Here is an 18,799-nt window from a genome sequence, read left to right as displayed (position 1 = left end):
GATAAATGGAAACATTTCTGGAACTATGTTTATTGACATTCCTCTCTCTACGTGTCATGCTTATGTACCCACGTAGATTGGACATGAATTTTATTTAGTAGAATAATTTTGTGTTTGAATAAAAAGCAATTGTGTATATTTTATAAATTAAAAAAAGATTACCATTCAGAGCCTGAAATATTCTTTTGAATGTGGGATGAGAAAGAATGAAGTTTTTTGGTTAAATAACAGAGACTGGTAAACTGTAATGATGATATAGTTTTTTGATGTATGTGAAAATTAATCTCAGTTCTGAAAAATAGTACATGTTCAGAAACATTGCTGTTCAATTAAATTCTTTGGTTTTCAGTCCTGTGACGTACGCCTGGCATGGTGGAGTTCTTCTTAGCAGAGACCCTGAATTCAAGTCCAAGTTGGTAACCAAGGAAGAGTATGAGAGAGAGAAACAGAACGTTTGTGCAGAAAGGTTTGATGACTAATGATATGTCAAAATCAAAATGTTCAAAATATTTTTTATTTTTGTAATTTTTAGTTTAAATGTTTAAAAAAAAGTTGTCATGAATACAATATGTAAATATTGTGTATGTGTGAGTATATATGTATAACAAATATAGTTATTTATGAATACTTGGTTTTGTATAATTTTTAACATTTCAGGGTGACGATTGGTCGGGAAATTCGGGAAAACCTGGAATTACCCAGGAATATTTTGCCTCTGGAAAAATACTGGAAATACCCAGGAATTTATTTACCCCTCGGGAGATTTGCTATTCTTCCATACTGTAATTATTGTCTAACGTTAAAGTCGTTGATTATGTACATCTGCAGTTAATATCGATATTGAATATATATTAAATAGCAATGGATTGTGTAATAAATATTTAATTTTATAATAAGAGACGACATGGGAGAGTCAGCATCCACAGACGAAAGCGTTATCGGCAATCCTGACGCTATTCATGTTTACGTGTGTGACTGTGATGCTCAGAGAAACGTTTTTAGAACCTGACGCCAGAGCGCAGCAGGATTAAGATTGTTTACTGTGCGTAATTCCAATTTTCTTAAGAAAAAAATATAGTTTAATATTTTTATCGTTGGATAATTTACGGATTCAGTTTATTAAATTTTCATACGGTATATCTTTTAACTAATTGTTGTTGGTTTTATAACAGCTAATACTTGTTTAGGTGTAAACTTTTATCTTGTCAATAGTTGGCAACACTTCATCTAATGTACCAATATCATTGTATCTGCAATGTGCATTTGCGCGGAAAGTAGAGGTGGGTTGTTACAGCAATTTTCGGTATCAGTACCAACATGATACTGATACAGTAATGTACTAGTTACAAGTATCTGATACTTTTGTATCAGATAGAGCAGTAGCTGTCCCAGGAAGCAACGAGGTATCAGCATTCTCGTTACAGGTTACACATCCTCTGTGCCGTCATCACCAGCGTAAAAAGGTATCTGTGTCTCTGATACATTATTTATCACGCCCGGTAATTCTCTACCTCTGTTACTCTCATGCCCGCCTGATACAGCCAGTATCAATCAGTTCAACATTCACTGCAGTTCGTCCTGGCCGTGTGTAACGGTTCGTTACATACAAAATTAAACAGATGTTCCACCAATTTTAGTTTTTGTTTTATTTTTTTACAATAGAATGCACAGACAAATCCAAACACTTCCAAAAGAGGCTGCTCACTCATTCCACATATTCGCCTATCAAGAAATGCTCGCAGCTCGCGCGAGGAGAGTTAATAATAAAAATTAATAACTTCGATTAATTTCTTTAGTAAAATCTTACTGTAAGCTGTACGTAACAAAAGTCAGTGCGACCTCCAATAGGGCCGCACCCAACGAAAAACCGCGAGCCGCCGAAACGCGGCCTCGCCTAGCAGCGATCGCCCGACGACTACTGATGAACTCATGACACGTCTCCTCCATGCAGGGAGGAGAAGTCACATGACCTCACTGACCAATCACACGCACGCTTCATTCACACTTACAGATACAAGCCAATAGGAGTACAGAACACTCACTGAAAACAGTTTTCTCTCCATAGAGCTAGGGACTTTACATTCTCCTTCTCTCTCCCACACCGTCAGACAGCAGTTATCACACATTTCCCACGACCAGTGGGGAATCCCAGCTTTTATCTCAGTTAGCGGGGAAGCACTGTTTCTTTCTCACTCCCACTTACAGGCCTCTCATGCATCTCTTTCTAACCATCACACCAGACACAGTCCCAATCATTCCACACGTTAATGAACATTACAAACAGCAATTATAATACAAATGACTTGACAAAATTCAACTTATTGAGAAAACCCTGAAAAATAGGCCTAACCAGGCAAAATTCTAGTACAGCAACTTATTTGTGAATAATTACATAAAAAATAGTAATGATTAAAAATGTCTAATAAAATACAAAATACCTTCTTAAAACACATAGCACGTGCAAATAACATATATTAATATTCATAATGTCTGATTCTACTGTTTCATAACATATACACCACTCTAAAAACATTGACTTATTTATATTTACCTATACAAAAAGAAGTTTAAAAGAAAATTATTTATCTTGGAGGGCAGAGTTCTGCAACGTTACACGTGTATTACCATGTACATTGTTGCAGGCTGTCATGCTTTGTAGTTAGTATCTTTATAGTGAAATAAGGAATGGATAAGTGCAAGAAAAAGACTTCATTTGTGTGGAATTTTTTCACGGAAAATAATGAGTTTGCTAAGTGTAATTTGTGTAAACAAAAACTGAGTTATAATGCAATACTATTTGTTAAATAGTGACTGAACTTGCAAAGTGTTTGTTTTTTTATCGATATTGGCACTGCTAACTGCCTGATGTACCTAACTGAAATGTCTACTGATATAGTATGCTCACTAATGTACCTATCTGTTTTTTTTTTATTTTTAATTTTTGATAAAATCGTAATCTTTTAATGTATGAAAACACTAGTTACTAATTGTTTTCGAAAAAAGAAAGTCCATATGTTGATTACATCTGTTATTAGTGTCAACTGAGAATTTATTTGCATTTTCATAGCTGTTAGGTGCACAAATATAAATATTATATCTTGTATTAATGTACTTTTTAATATTAAAATTTCATTAGTTTTATTATTGAACGAGACGGTGCACGCACTGTGCACTGAGCATACTTTGATGTGGGACAATAAACAAAACGTCTCGTAAGCGTAACAATTTCGCTCTGCGCCTCTCCTTCAACGCCATCCCCTGCGCTTCCTCCCCTACATTCTTTCCCTTTATCCCTTATTCGTCGTGCCGCTCCCTCCCCTTTGACAAGCTCCGCCCAAGTGACTGTCATCTGCGATCGGGTTCTGCGCACGCGCACATTGGCCGTAGTGGTGTTCCAAGCGAATTCAAGGACTGATACTAAAGTTCATGATACTTTTCAAGTGTACTCGTTTGCAGTACCTGATACAAGTGTATATCAGTTACAAAATATCATGTTGATACTTTTCGACCCACATCTAGCGGAAAGTAACGTAATTCAGCATTTTGTTAGGATATGTTTATGTAGGCAGGCTTGGAAGTAAACTTAAATTTAATTAATTAACGTCGCTGTAACGAAAATCGTTTACGTCCTACTTTATAACTGTATAACTGTTGAAATAACAAATGGAAAGATCAAGCTTGAAAAAAAATAACATGTATGTAACTTAACCTCAATTTTTTTGTTTTGCAATTGTTATTCTGTTTCATGTTGTGATGTTTTAAGTTAAGATAGTTTCTGTTCGTTAAATAATCTTAGTTACTGATATGTTAGTATCCGTTTATATTCAGTGGTGGTGAAGGTTTTCAATAATGGCCAAACCAGGCCACACAGGAAAGTCTTCCTTCCAGGAACAGTGGCTTAATGAATCTTATTTTAAGGATTGATTGGTTACATAAAGTCCAGGGTGACAAATATTCAGCCTTTTGCTCTCTTTGTTGCAAAGTGTTTTCATTGTCATCAATGGGGCGGACTGCAGTTGTGAGTCATATGAAAGGAGCAAAACACACAGGATTTTCGGTCAATGCAGATTGTCTTACAGACAGTATGAAAGAATAGACCCTCGTAGCGCACAGATGTGTGTATGATGCTGTCAGCTATCTGGGTGGGATTCAGTCAGTGCCACTTACCAAGCCTATCCTCCACGCAGCACGCAATGCACATGCTCGCTTCACAGAAGCCCAGCAGGAACGCAGAACAGCAGCATCAGCCCAGTTAGAGGAATCTCGTCGTCGCAAACTAAGCGATTTGGCTGTGAAGGAACTGGAAGCCAAGAAGTGTGTAAAATTCTTCAGAGGCTCGTGCTGAAGCCAGAAAAATTTATGATGAACTTGCTGGTTTAAAAAAAAACTGTGAAGCTATGAAATTACGCGCTGTGCTTACTGACAACATATATTGGTGTTCTTATATTTATTTTTAACCAAATTGATTGGATGTTATATTATTTTACATAATTTGAACTAATAATTTAGAGTTTCTAAGTTTTTCTTTGATATGACAAGTTATTCCAGCGTACCTTTTTCCGAGAAACATTTCCACATTTGTGCAGGTATAGTAATATTATATTTTTATGTGTAATTTAGTATTACAAAGAACGCATAGACTTAGTATAGAAAATGAGTTAAATATTCTGGAAAAATGAAAATAAATTTCTGGAAAACCTGGAAATACCCAGGAATTTTTTTCTAGGGTTGGAGTAGTCACCCTGCATTTTTATCCCAAAATATTTTCCATTTCTGTCCTGATAAATAGTTATTAACCATTATGCCTTATTTAACAGTCACTTCTTGGACCACATCAAGGACAATAAATCAGGTTAGTGGTAGGTGTTTATGACCAGGTAGCATTTTTTGTCTTCGTTTATAGGTTCAAATGTTCTGTTTCAAAACTTTATTCATGAGATTAAACTTGGTCCGCAGACTGTCTGCACCTTCATCTTCAGTTGTTAGAAAAAGAGGAATTTGTTAATATATTTTAGGTGTACAAATATGTTAACATTAGAATCAGAATGCTAACTATTAAGAACTGACTATCTGCAGCTACCAACCATTTGATTTTAGTTGTAACTTAATATTCAGGCCTTAATTTACTATGTGGGCCCATTTGACCCGCAGTTTACCAGCAGTGTTGGCAATGTTTGGAGGTTTTGGATGTTTATTACTTCACTTAGAATTAATTTTTACAAGAATCTTTTATTTTACTTTGTATGTCTAACATAGCTTGTGCAGTTTTTTTTACATATGCTAATTGGTCCATTTTTTACTGTTTATACATTGTTCCTTTTATACATATTCTACTATACACCAACTTTAACACACATAAATTAAATATTTGACAATTTTTTTTTGCATAGATTTTTTTTAGTGTTAATGTCATGCAACAATATATTTAATGTACAGTTATTTTTTATGATATAGTTTCTCTTCAGCTAGAATAACATTTTGTAAATAGTGTGTTAAATATTATGTCAGGCTACAGAGTATTGTCATATTTTCCTTTGTGTAAGTTAAAAAATAAATTTATTACATGTATCATATAGGTAGGTACTCGCAGACATGCAGACATGCAGATTGTCATCCCTATGTAAGGGTTACATATTGTCAAATGTAAATTGGTATGCCTTTTATACAAGAGGAACTAAGCAACCAATGCATGATGCTGAAAAAATTGTTATGTTACGGTTGTTGTATTAAATCTTGATGGTAATTGGTTCATTGCATTACAGATGACAGCACAAGGCACAAGGAGTTTGGTTCTATTTACATAAACAAACTTAATAGGTTTCTTATGCACTTTGTGTAGGTAACTCAAAAAATAAAATAAACATTTGTTTGTATTAAAGCCACCTTGTTATGTATATTTCTTTTTACCATATTTTTGAAACAATTTTAAACTGTTAATGTTTAAATTAATAGCCCTGTTCTTCCCTGCCTTCGCCATAACCAATGTTGGATTGTGAGTTCCAATTTATTTCCCTATAAGTTTAATATGTCTTGCTTTTAGTAAAAGGAAGCACATGTCAATAGGTATGCCATTCTGAGAGCATACAGTGGGTTTTGCGTGCATTTCAGGACATTTCGTTGAATGGCCTTATTGGTTCCTAGGCTTATCATTTGTCCTAATAGTTTCTAAAAATTTGTAAGGGTAGATTGAAAAAAATCTTTTGTAGGTATTTTATAGGAGCATGATTCTAATTGCTGCTCTTTAACTAGTTAACAGATTTGATTCTAAAGCAGAATTTTTCTATAACTGATTTCATAAAATCTGTGTTCAAATTATTTCTTTGTAAAGTAAACTCATATCGAGATTACTTTAAGGCTTCGACACAGGTGCAGAAGTGCCGTAAACTGTCGGACGTACGTCTAGCTTGACCACAGGAACACGTGGGAAGAAAGGTACATATAGTGTGTTCCAGCTAATCTGAACATATTGAGATCAACATACTTTGTCAACAACCGCACAGAATTCAAATCAAACATAGCCTGTCCTGCTCCTGTACCGACTGAAAGAAAACATGTAGTACAAATATTTCAAAACTGGTCTCTTCAGCCGGGACGCCCTACAGAGATTGTGTCCGTGACTACTCCTTCTCCGTCTCCTTGTCCGGATCGACGGTTATGCCCGAGTGGAGCAGGTTCGCGATGCCCTCCACGTCGACCGTGTCGTCTTGGGCCTGTATCTTGCGCAGCGCGTTGCTCACGATGCACAGGTCGCCGCGCAGCTCCGACACCAGCGTCACTATCTTCTCTGCGTTGCTCAGCACCTCCACGCTCTGCGTGTACGGGTTGTAGCGCACGTCGAACGGCCGCTGGATGTGGCCGGCGTACGTCCTGCGGCATCACGCGCGGTCAAGTACGGAATCATTTTACAACCAAGATTTCTTTTTGAATGCGAGGCAGTAGATCACATAAATTATATAGCTAGGTCTAAATAACATGTGGCTCCAGTGTCAATCTTAGCAATACCTTTTACAATGTGACAAGAATGTATTTGTACTTTAGTGTGTCTAACTAACTTGGTCTTGGGTAGAACTGCACATTGGTCTTGACCATACGAATCATACGAGTTTTCCCATATGAATTTTCAGTACATTCTATGAAAATAGATTACTGGTGTTGCTACACACCGGTCAAATCTTATTCTCCGCTGATTATGATGATTCATTCTAATAAATAACTTAATTTATTCTTCTTTTTTTTAATAATTATTTTTCTATTTGACCTTGTGTTATTTTGAGAATAATATTTAATTGTGTAATTAATGTATAGATAATTAATTTGTGTAAATAATTAATGTAATAAATGCATCTAAAATAGCCTTTAAGTTAGACATAGGTATAGTACATGTGGATAGAAAAATTATTTGAGACTGTTTAAATTACCTGGATGCAAAGGAAAAATTATTGTATTACCCTCTAAAATTTTTAACCAATGTATTTATAGTTAAATAGTGTTCAAGTCATGTACTGAATTAATTCTTGGATATGAAAAACCAAAGGATGTTACTGCAGGTACGGATTTACTAATTTTTGTTTATTTAATCTTAGTAATTTCAATTACATGATAACCAATAGTATGTATTTGGCCTCATGGCACAGTGTTTGGTTAAAACAGTTCAACCAGCTTGTTGTTAGTTACTGAAAAGCAGGCCTTTGTATATGTGTATAGTTTAGTAGGACCATACAAATATTTTCCTCTTAATCCCTAGGACATTAAGATTATATAATTTTCTTTTTAAGTCAATTTCATTTTTAAAGCAGGAGATTTCAATGGAATTTTTTTATAAGTTAAGTTTATTCGTAAAAATACGGTATTATCCAATAAATAAGGCACCAAATCTTTTCTTATTATATAGTTGTACATAATTGACCAAAATAGTGTCAATATGATGAATACATAATGAATCTTTACAAATCAAATAATTTGTAATAACCATGTCTAGTATAGAACTATGTACCTGGAACAATAAAAATAAATTGACAATCATTTGTGTGTTTGAAAGAAGGTACCAACATTAGTAATGTAGATATGAGTTAATAAGAAATACAATATTAAAATTTAGTTTTTAATCTCTATGTATTTGGCCCATATTGTTATAAATATAAAATTGTTAGTGATGAATAAATGAAATTCATTGAATTCAATTTACTAAAAGAATACATTTATTTATTTATATATTTAAATGAATTACATTTTTCTAATATACTGATAAATTTCATGATAAGTACTTGTATTTTAGTGTATTAGGTGTATTAGCTTATGTTTTGGTGTTATCTTGGTTTCATCACAATCCACCATAAAATCTCGTTCCTAATCATACCTCATCTTCTCCTTGGCCTCCTCGAAGGAGTCCGTGTAGTAGTAGGCATTCTGGTAGGCCGTTATGATGCACTCCTCTTTGCACGTGATCTCGGGGTCGAAGCGCTTGATCTTGTCAGCGGCCATGACGGCGTGCGTGAGCTCTGCCACCGAGGACAAGAGTCCGGCACCGTACACTCTCAGCTGGCCGTCTTGCTTGCAGAGACCAAACTCCACCGTGAAGAAGTACAGCTGCGCACAACCACCACATCCGCTAGTGTGCTGACCAGAATGTGGGACCATGCGTTGGGTTGCTAATCCACTGCAAGTAGTTGTGACATCCAGTGGTGGTCCCCTGGGAAGGGCGATGGGGGCAATGTACACTCCCTCCCATTTCCAACCCCTAACACTCACTGTAGAGCTGGCAACAAATAGTATACTATAAATCTTTGGTAATGAATTTTAAAGATGGCCTTTTAAGGAGGCTGTTAGTTTTCAAAAATTTCAGACTGCCCATTAAACTGCCAGGTATTACATACCACCCATAAACCTCCATCATGCGCCCCTCCCAAGACTCGAAGCTGGGTGCGATTGTGATGACGTATTTTATTTAAAAAATTGTGTGCAACGTGACTAGCGTTCCAACCGATGTGGCCAATACAGGAGTCCGGAAGATGCAATTTTTCCCGTACCACCAATGGCAAAGCAGCTTTAAGTAAACTGTAACTACTCTCAGGCACAAGTATCAAATAATCATCAATGCAATCACATTTGCAAATCTCCCTGATTATAATTTACCACTGCAGGAAATATTTTTGTAAGTCAGTACACAGCTAGACAACTGAAATTCAAGCCACCTGACCTAATAATTTCATGGCTGAACGAGACCTAATGGATTGATAATTTGCCAGTAATTATTATGGTAGATGAAGCCATTCACTCTTTCAGACATAATACCTAAACTAATACCAAAGCTTTAGTCTTTTGTAGTTTGCGAATGAACTAGTTCGGAAGAGCACTTCCATAGATGAACTATGCAAACTAGTTCATGATCCCTTGCTCCTTAGCTTGTTAGTTCGTTTGATTCTTTTCCAAAGACTGACTTGTAATAGTGACAGCGAGAGTGAGAGAGAGAGCACTAGTTAGTTACTTCATGCACTTCTCATTGTTCAGTTCAGTTTCAGTTAGTGGAGTATATTATATATATGGTTAGTAGCAAGACTGACAAGGCACAGATAAGAAAAAAGCAAAGTTTAACCACTGTTCAACATAAATAATTTTTGCAGGAGGCTCAAACTGAAATTTAACCCAACATATGAAAACAAAACACGCTTTGATCCCATTAACAATTGAAAGACAGTCAGGGACATAGTCTAAAGGCACAACTATGTCATGCGATTATAATAATAATTTTTGTAGGGCTTAGAGTGAAAGACATAACTATGCCTTTATATATATTTATGAAAGAACTCTTAATATTTTTGAGTTATTCCTATTTTTATATATACTTGCATGAAACTTATGTATTTCTTGGAGTCGTGAAGGCCGAGCGAACAAAGCCGTATGTTTTCGGTTGGACTTTTTTTAAAAGTTAAGTATCATCGAGTGTGGTTGGCACTTTTGGTGAATGACCGCGAATTTTATAAACATATAAATAATAACTCCGCGAAACTAACACGCCCTCGTGGTGACGCCCCGAACTATTCGTGACATCGTTCCGGGCCCCCCGACCCTCTCCTCATCATTCGCAATCCCCTGTCCCCTGGTCCTCGGACAGCCGTTTGCTAATTAGCAATTTGGATCCTCGACCCTGCGCCTGTGCTCGAACATACAATTTCCATTTACTTCTCAGCAGTAGAGTAAGTTTATTTCTCAATTGTCTTTCATCGGCTCCGCGGCTGTTTTAATCTTACCAGCAGCTTAACATTATTATTTGACGTTTTATTCTACAAAAATTACTGCTCGGTCGCAGGATGCGATCTGGGCTACAGTTATTAGCTTTACGTCACAAGGCATTCACAGTTTTCGCCTACAGAGGGCCAACGGCCACCATGTAGGTGATAAGTGTGCTCTTGAACAATTTTATAATTAATATGGCCTTAGAACTTTTGGGGCCCCTTTTGTTCAGCCCACGTGGCTTTTTACCTAATGGCTTACGGCCTTCAAGTGGTCATTTGTGTTTTGCCACACATCGGCGATGCGCCCTGAGTGTGTGCTCATCAGTGTTCAAATATATGTTTAATTGAGGGTTTCCTTTGTTTTGCATAGGCACGTCGCACGGGCAGTGGCCACTTTTTTAAGTGCCCTGTATCGTTATAATGTAGCCTACACACATTTCCAATTCCATGCAGCTCGATGCTGGCGACTGCCCTCTTTGAATCCACGAGGTGGGTACAGCCAAAAGGCCCAACGGCGCTCAACGCCATTGCAGGGGCGCATATCTGTTGAATTCGCAAGGGGGGTTCCGCAGAAATTTCCGGGGGATTTGGGGGCACGCGTGGCTCGAAAGTTCTGCACGTGGGGTTAACTAACCGTCATCTCTTGATACGGTGCTTGTATGTAGTACACTGCCCATACTATGGCCTGCGTGCATGCAATAAGCAGATAACTTGAAAATATACAGAAAATTTTCCATAAGACTATAAGACATAGTTTTTACATCAGACCCTTTTCACTGTCACGCTTTTGCAACTGCAGGCCCCCCTTCAGGGAGGGACTTCTTAATTCCAGGGGGGTTCGAGCCCCTGTTCCCTCCCGTGATTTACGCCCATATAGTTTTACAGACAGTAACTAGCTAACGTAACTTTTGTCACAAACACGAGACGTCATATGCATGTTGTGTGTATAATACTTTAGAAAATAGTTTTAACTTGAATATTGAACAGTATTTCAAGACTAGTTCAATATTCAAGTTAAAACTATTTTCTAAAGTATTATACACATGTTAATTTTGATCAAAGAATGTCATGTAACAATGTTTAAATGTTACCAATACAGAAACTCAAATAATTCACAATAAAACTCTGTCCATAAGGATGAAATTCAGCTGCGGGGGCGGAGCCTAGGAGTTCGAAGGGCGCTGGTTGGTGGACCTAGAGAGTCCAGGGGCACTGAACAGGCTCCCTCGGACACTGAGCGAAGGATGAGCCAGTCTGGATACCGCCTCGAAGGCCCTCTAACGCGTCCGACCTTCGAAGGGTCATGGCACCGTATAGCATTAGTTTGAAAACTGCCGAGCCTTCCCGAAGTTGGCTGATCGGGGGGCCAATCCCCTGGAATTTTTATTTTTATTTTCACGTGCGCTTTTTTTCTCTCTCAAATAAATAAGCCACAAACTCTACTGCTTGGATAAGTGCGCGTGAATGTTACTAAATGTTTCATCATGTTTGTTTTCAGTTGTTACAGTGAGTGTTAATGCATGAATATAGCCCGTCCCACTCTTAGATTGCAGTACACGGCTTATGGCGCGCGCTGTTGCCAAATCTTTAAAACATTACGAATTTCAGGAGATGCGTGTGTTTGTAATTCGGATCGAACAAGAAGCCATTTAAGAAATCATATCGTAATTTATAATATTTTATACTATTACACATATAAATTTGTAATAATGCCACTTTTATGTAAATTTCAAATAAAAACTACCTATTGTAGACGAAAATTTCTTATAGTTTTCTTTCATGTTCTAAAAATCCCATATATATATATATATATATATATATATATATATATATATATATATATATATATATATATATAACATTTTCAAGGGCCCGATAAATGCCGTATTTTTGGACAAGTCATGTCCAAAATGATAAATAAAATACGGTAATGGAAATTCTCGATCGAGTAAGTTATGGGAAAAATCTTAACAATTTGTTTGAAATGGGGAAGATTTTTTTAAAAACAGAAAAATCGCAACAACTCCCATAATATGAATAATATCGAATCCGTTTTAACGTATGATAACTCGGAGTACCTAATGCCAAAAAATGTTTTCTAAATAAATTTTTGATACGACCAGCCATAACTGCATGGGTTCGAAAAAAATTTTCACCGGACAAAAAAAAAACGTAACTGCCTTAGTAGACACCTTATCAAATCTGTTTAAATTGTTTGTAAATATCATAATTATTTTTCAAAACTTTGTCTAAAACAATTTTTGATAAGATGCTTGGTGTTGAGAAGGATAGAAAAATAATTCAAAATTTTGTACCATGATCGCTATTGAATTCCTTTTCGTATTTATTTCATACATTTTACATATTATGTTCAAGAATCGATTAAAATATTTTTGTTGACTAAGGAAGCCATGTATTTGAAATTGCTTGTAGGACAGAACCCCACTTATCTAAACACACGACCCTGTTTCCTCTTACGACGGCAGCGCGCGCTCTTGTATTGATAAGACACATATTTAACAGCTATTTCCACGGAAACTGTAGAAGCGATTGAGATGGAGCTGCTTTTAAAAACTAATTAAATTCATTGTGAACATTTTTCACGCTTTCGTCTCCCATCTATCTTTAATAGAAAAAAAATTTTTCCGCTGGTCAACTTTTTGATGTGTCAGTTTGTGAGAAAATGCATTTCAATATATTAAAAAAATTATTTAAGTGAAACCTGTACAGTTTTTGTCTTAACATTTGTTCGGTGGCGTCTATTTAAAAAAATCTGAATGAAATATACATGTAGGTTGTTTTTTTTATGTGAAACATATCGGAATACTTCAAAACAGTTCGCAACGAATAAGTTTTATTTTTTATTTTTTCGGACACTTAAAATATTGTTAAGTATTCAAAATAAGCATTGCCTGATGCGTATTTCGATGCTATACAATATAAAAAAAGCTTGGTCCAAAAATTAAAATTTTAATATCGTTTGATATTTGGCAACAACGCACGAAGAAACAAGGACAGTGCTAACTGCAGTCGGCGTGTGTTAGAGAGAGAGAGAGAGAGAGAGAGAATGCGCTCATTTACTTCCACACTGCAATCTAAGAGTGGGATGCTCTTTAGCCATAAACAATTTGTATGTGCAGAATGTGGACAAGGGTATAATTATAAGCAAAATCTTCGCCAACACGTACTGACAAAACATCCTGGTAAAGTGAGCGATGTATCTTCAGAGAACAAGGAAAAACATTGGTGAATTTTAGTGCAAAATTTGCGATAGACAACTTAATAATTTTGGAAATCCAAACTACCATGAATGGAACTATCACATAAATCTTCAGCAACACGTAGCCTACTGACGAAACATCCTGGTAAAGTTGATGACATATCTTCTAAAAGAAAAAAATGTGAAATTAAATGCAATTGACAATTTAGTCATTTTTGGAAACGAAGCTTCAATGAACGGAAATATCACAGTAAGGAAATTGTTACCAAAAACAGTTTCAAGTGCTCATTATTTGACTTCAGACCTAATACGAAAACCTAATTAATGGATCAACTAGAATCGGAACACAGTGCTAGTGTCAAGTGTCAAGATCTCGAGTGTTATTTTTTCGAAGAATTTGTGAAATAGAAGCAAAATGTTGAAAAGGAAACATCTTCCAGGTATGTGAAAGAGTGTGGTTCAAAACGGTGAGTTGACAATAATTCAAATATGAATGATTTTGAATGTCATCGTTAAATTGTAATTCGTTAGGGTACTTCTATATTCAGCGAGTCTTCGGGTGATGGGGTAAGGGACCAAACCTTGCTGCAGGATACCCACGAGACGTGTAGGTTCTCGGAGACTCCTTGGTTCGACTCATTCAGGACTGCGATGTTGGTGTTGCTCCTCCGTCCTCTAGCGTGCGGCAGGAATATGCGCTGTCACGACTCCATCCTTCAGATTATGGGCGGCGACTGGGCTGGACTGCGCGACGTTCATCCTTCCCGGGCACGAACTGCGACTTTTCACTCTTCAACAGTATTCTTCTTTCTTCGGAATTATAAATGGCATTTAATCTTCGTAGTTTCAAAGCAAATTAAAGTCATTTGACGATCTCTTGGACATGGATATTTGTCGACTTCTCTTCTTAAGTAATTATTTAAAATCTTGATGTCTAAGTCTTATCTTCGTCGATTAAAATTATAATTTTCTTCAAAATCTCAGTTAATATTGGCATTAATACCCAATTTCAATCTTCTATAAATATTCAATTATAAATCAATGTCATAATCGTAGTGTTCTAGCTTCTGTCTTAATCAAGTCTCAATTCGTTCTAAAAGAATATTTTTCCCGTCACTAGTAAACGATTTTCTTTAGTTTGTTGATAAAACAAAACTAGTAAAATTACTAACCATTACTGACGTGTTCATCTTTAAATTAATAGTGGTTTCAAAAAATACTGCTATGCTAGCCTTGACAATATTTTAAAATAAAAATTAACATAGAGTAATACATAGACAAAACGATAACCAAAGAAATTTACAGTTTGAATTAATCATAGATTACAAATGTAAACATACGGAATAAAATGTAATCAAACAAAATAAATATTAAAGGAAATTAAATATTTACTTTCTATAAAGTGTAAATATTGCCTTTATACTGTAACAACTGAAAACAAATAAACACGATGAAAAAATGTAGTAAAATGCACGCGTACTTATCCAAGAAGTAGTGTGTGTGGCTTTATTTATATGAGAGGAAAAACGCAGTTGGCTCTCCCGATCGGTCAACTTCGGGAAGGTTCGCCTGTTGCAGAGTGTTGCATCCCTGCCGCTAGATTATAGTCGGTTTTTGCAGCCAACTTCAGCGAGTCCGATTCCTGCTGCTAGAGTGTTGGACGTTAAAACGTGACGAGGAATCTCAACACTGTGTTTTGGTTTACGGTTAAAGGCTCGCCTACTGGCGCCCCTGCAATTTTGACCTTTACAACTACAAAAAGACTAGTGGTAAAACGTCATTACACACATGCCAACATTTTAATACTTTTAACAAATAAACTAATTGATTCTTTCTAACGCACCATATTGCTAGTCATAGGTGACAGTTATTTTACACCTTGAAGTTGGGTTACAAGAAATAAAACAGTATACATATATAAATTTAAATTGCAGATATAATATAATTTTATACGCATACATATTATACAAGTCATTCATAGACCGTAGCCCGCGCCTCTTAGTTCAAGTAAGGTCTGTTTCTTTGGTTATAGACAAATTTTCGGCATTTTTTTCGAGAAATATGTTAGGAATTTTCCACGACACGAAAAGTAATTCCACGTTTATTTTCAGTATCTTTTTAAATTTCTAGAGCTCTTTTTACTTACACCATCCTCATAGACGATCACCGCAGTAGTGGGAAACCAGAGCCTAAGGCACAGAGTCCTTAATGTCAAAACTGTGGAGCGAGGCAATGACGGGACGATATCTTGGATTTTGCTGGCAAAATTCCTCAAACAACCTCAAAAATCATTCAAAAGACTCCAAAAGGACTCTAAATTTCCCATTTCGAGGGGAAACTTCAAATTTTTACAGAAAATTTCCCATTTTGGTCCCAAAAATGTCGGAGGCTTGAATTATCGTAGTATCCTTAGTAAAAAGTATTACTCACTAGCTAATGAGGTCAAGTCCTTGACCTCGATCAAAATTTAAAACCTCAAGTGAAATTTGAAACCAAGATTATTCAGGCTTTCTGTCATCTCATGTCGTCGAGCATTGCTGTTGTTGCGAGAAAATCTTTCCATAATGACAGCATCGACGCCCGAGAAAGGTTGATATAACTTTAGTGGCCATCGAGGATGACTTCACCAAAGTCGATGTAATTTTAGGAATCGAGGTCTCCCCAGCTGACGACACAGCATGCGTTAAAGCCTCATCTGCTAACTAAACTTGACCCGTTCAATTGCATTTATCTCCAGGATCTCCGTGGTCATCTGCGTCACTGCCATCAAGATCTCCGTTGATGATGGTACACTTTCCATCAAGAGTGACATTGATGATAACTGAATAACTTCATGCATGTGTACCGGAGAGAGCTGATCCGCACTCTATCAAAGAGACCGGTGAACTGACGACCTAGTATACTCACACAGTTGTTAATATAATAATATGCGAGTAAAAACAATAATCATTGTCATATTTTGTGTACAGTTTATTGTGTGCGAGTTTTAAATTGGCCAATCATAATCTAACGTTGCTCCAACAGGATTCATTTGGCTCCAGTTTCTACAGTGGCTCCAACTGACATAATTTTTACCTTCTTTAATATCATAGTATTAGTGTAATGTTTTACCTTCATTCCACTTCTCTGAAGTTGTAAACTTGTCCCCCTGTATCATCAGTTAATATGTTTGTACAGGTCTTGCGATTATTATTCAACACACACACACACACACACACACACACACACACACACACATATATATATATATATATATATATATATATATTCTAACAAACATTATCTGAAAAAAGACTGTAACTATCATTCTTTTCCAAGGAAAACTCCTTGCTGCAGTGACTTCACTGGTGACCTTTCGCAACAGGCATCGATCTGAAATTTATATTAGTTCCTTCGACTTATGACAGATGGATACTGATACTTTCTACCGAAGTCATGGCCCCATATAAGTATGTATTTAAATAATACATCAGCAGGAATTTATTTTCTATTTTAAATAATTTGATTTAGTAGTTATGCTTTCCAACGAAAGATTTCGCTTCAAGCATGACACAGTGTTTGAGCTATAAAAAATCTAAATAATTATCTGAATTTAGCATACCTGGAGTTACCATAATTATGTATATTGCAGGACTATGTGGGAGGCAAGAAAAGGAAAGTTTTGCTCGGTCTCAAGGAGGTGGGTACTTGAATTTGTAGCATTATTTTTGCATGATAGTGATTTTTAGCTTTATAATTATATATATAAATTCAATGACTATACTAAGGTATAGTGATTTACTGAAATATTTTTTTTTGTTTTATTGCCACCTGATTAAAATGTTAAAACTGTTGTTTTGGTATATGAAATTCTCAAACCAAAACAACCCTTTCAATAAATATCAAGCCACATGAAGAAAACTTATAACTATTGAGGATTGGTAGCTAAGGAATAACTAAAAGAACTCGGACAAAACCAGCAATTAAACTAACGATTAAAGTTTATCTGTATTTTAACTATTATAATTAACTATACCTACTATTGCATTCCATTACAATACTAAGGGATTTGTCTCGGTGGTAAGGCGATGGACCTTTACGTCAGAGGACCGGGGTTAGAATCCACTGGGATAATTAGTTCCTTGCTGCTGCCATGTCAGATTACTTTTCCAGTACCCCGAGTGTGTTTTGTGTGATCAAGACTCTAATTCGCTGTCGACGAGTCGTCGTGTGCTAGGCAACACAAAAACCAACAAACAATATACTGTAAATGTGGCTGAACAGTTTGCCAGACTGGGCAGGGCCGGGCAGTTTCCCGCTCGCGCGAGTCCACGCGTGCTCGCAGGTCGCGGGCGGCTCACCGTGGCCAGCTTGTCCACCTCCTCGTCGCAGGCGCCGAGGGACGCCAGCCCCAGCTCCTGGGAGAACTGCGCGAAGCTCGGGTTGGCCAGCAGGGGCATGTGGCCGAGCAGCTCGTGGCAGCAGTCCCTGCGCACACACGGTCGTCGTCACAACCCTCCACGAACAATCACACTAACCATCACACTCTTATGATGTTGCCCTTCTCCCCAGTCTACTTTTACCTTGTTATTGGACTATATCATTTTATTATTACTTTCAAATGAGGTATTGGTGACAATAAATATTAAACCACATAAAAACATGGGACAATAATGGCAGTAGACAAATAAAAAACACACTATGTTGTTATGTTGTTTGGAAAACTGCAAATATTTTTAATAACCTTATCCCTCACTGTTAGACAAATATCCCACATAAATAAATTCAACTCTAGTACAAATACAGGCAGTTTGGATTTCAGAATAAAAAACTTTGGCAGTGATAGATTAGCTTAACAGATCATCCTTAAATTCGTAATTTCCGGAGGTATGTAGGGCACACACATAAACCAAAAGTTTGTTTGTCCTGATAGATTTTATGTCACCAAATATTTTCACCACTTGAAAGTTTTATTTTAACTCATTAGTCTATTTATAATGCTCCGGCTAGTTAGTTCAGGGTGAGCAGATAACTTTTAAAACAAGACACCTGGGGTTAGACGAGATAATGAAGTTTGTAATAAATAAAAAAAAAATATGTTTATAAAAATTATGTCACGAATTTCTATTAAGTTCCTTAAGGTTATTTGTCTATAGGGTAATAAAAATCAGATGTGTGTTTTGGGTAGCGGTGACAATTAGGGAAATTAACAAGCGCCACAATGGCGTAACTTACGGTATCGGCGACAATCGCAATTTCTATCCACAATAATTAAATAAATTATACATATTTCCCTAAAACATTTTCTACACACGTAGCTTTGCACATCTACTCGTGTCATAAATACACACAATCCTATTTACTTTCA

The 18,799-nt window shown here is 36.4% G+C and overlaps 2 protein-coding genes across 2 annotated transcripts in view; one reads left to right on the top strand and one right to left on the bottom strand.

The window, feature by feature from the left end:
- Window positions 1–3,565, top strand: part of LOC134541634 (actin-related protein 6) — a 41,971-nt gene extending 38,406 nt beyond the window's left edge. Inside the window, exon 7 of the mRNA XM_063385210.1 lies at window positions 350–3,565. Within this exon, the coding sequence (XP_063241280.1) occupies window positions 350–479 (130 nt within the window). The 3' untranslated portion in view covers window positions 480–3,565. The remainder of the gene's footprint in view (window positions 1–349) is intronic.
- A 1,644-nt stretch (window positions 3,566–5,209) lies between these two features.
- The window catches only part of LOC134541627 (tryptophan 5-hydroxylase 1), a 115,274-nt gene continuing 101,684 nt past the window's right edge, over window positions 5,210–18,799 (bottom strand). The window contains exons 9-11 of the mRNA XM_063385198.1: window positions 17,793–17,919; window positions 8,357–8,586; window positions 5,210–6,867 (exon numbers count right to left, since the gene is read on the bottom strand). Of these exons, the coding sequence (XP_063241268.1) occupies window positions 6,618–6,867; window positions 8,357–8,586; window positions 17,793–17,919 (607 nt within the window). The 3' untranslated portion in view covers window positions 5,210–6,617. The remainder of the gene's footprint in view (window positions 6,868–8,356; window positions 8,587–17,792; window positions 17,920–18,799) is intronic.

The sequence above is a fragment of the Bacillus rossius genome, chromosome 1, assembly GCF_032445375.1.
Source record: "Bacillus rossius redtenbacheri isolate Brsri chromosome 1, Brsri_v3, whole genome shotgun sequence".
In the NCBI taxonomy this organism is placed as follows: domain Eukaryota; kingdom Metazoa; phylum Arthropoda; class Insecta; order Phasmatodea; family Bacillidae; genus Bacillus; species Bacillus rossius.
The sequence above is the reverse complement of the archived record's forward strand: the minus strand, read 5'-3'. Positions and strand labels throughout refer to the sequence as shown.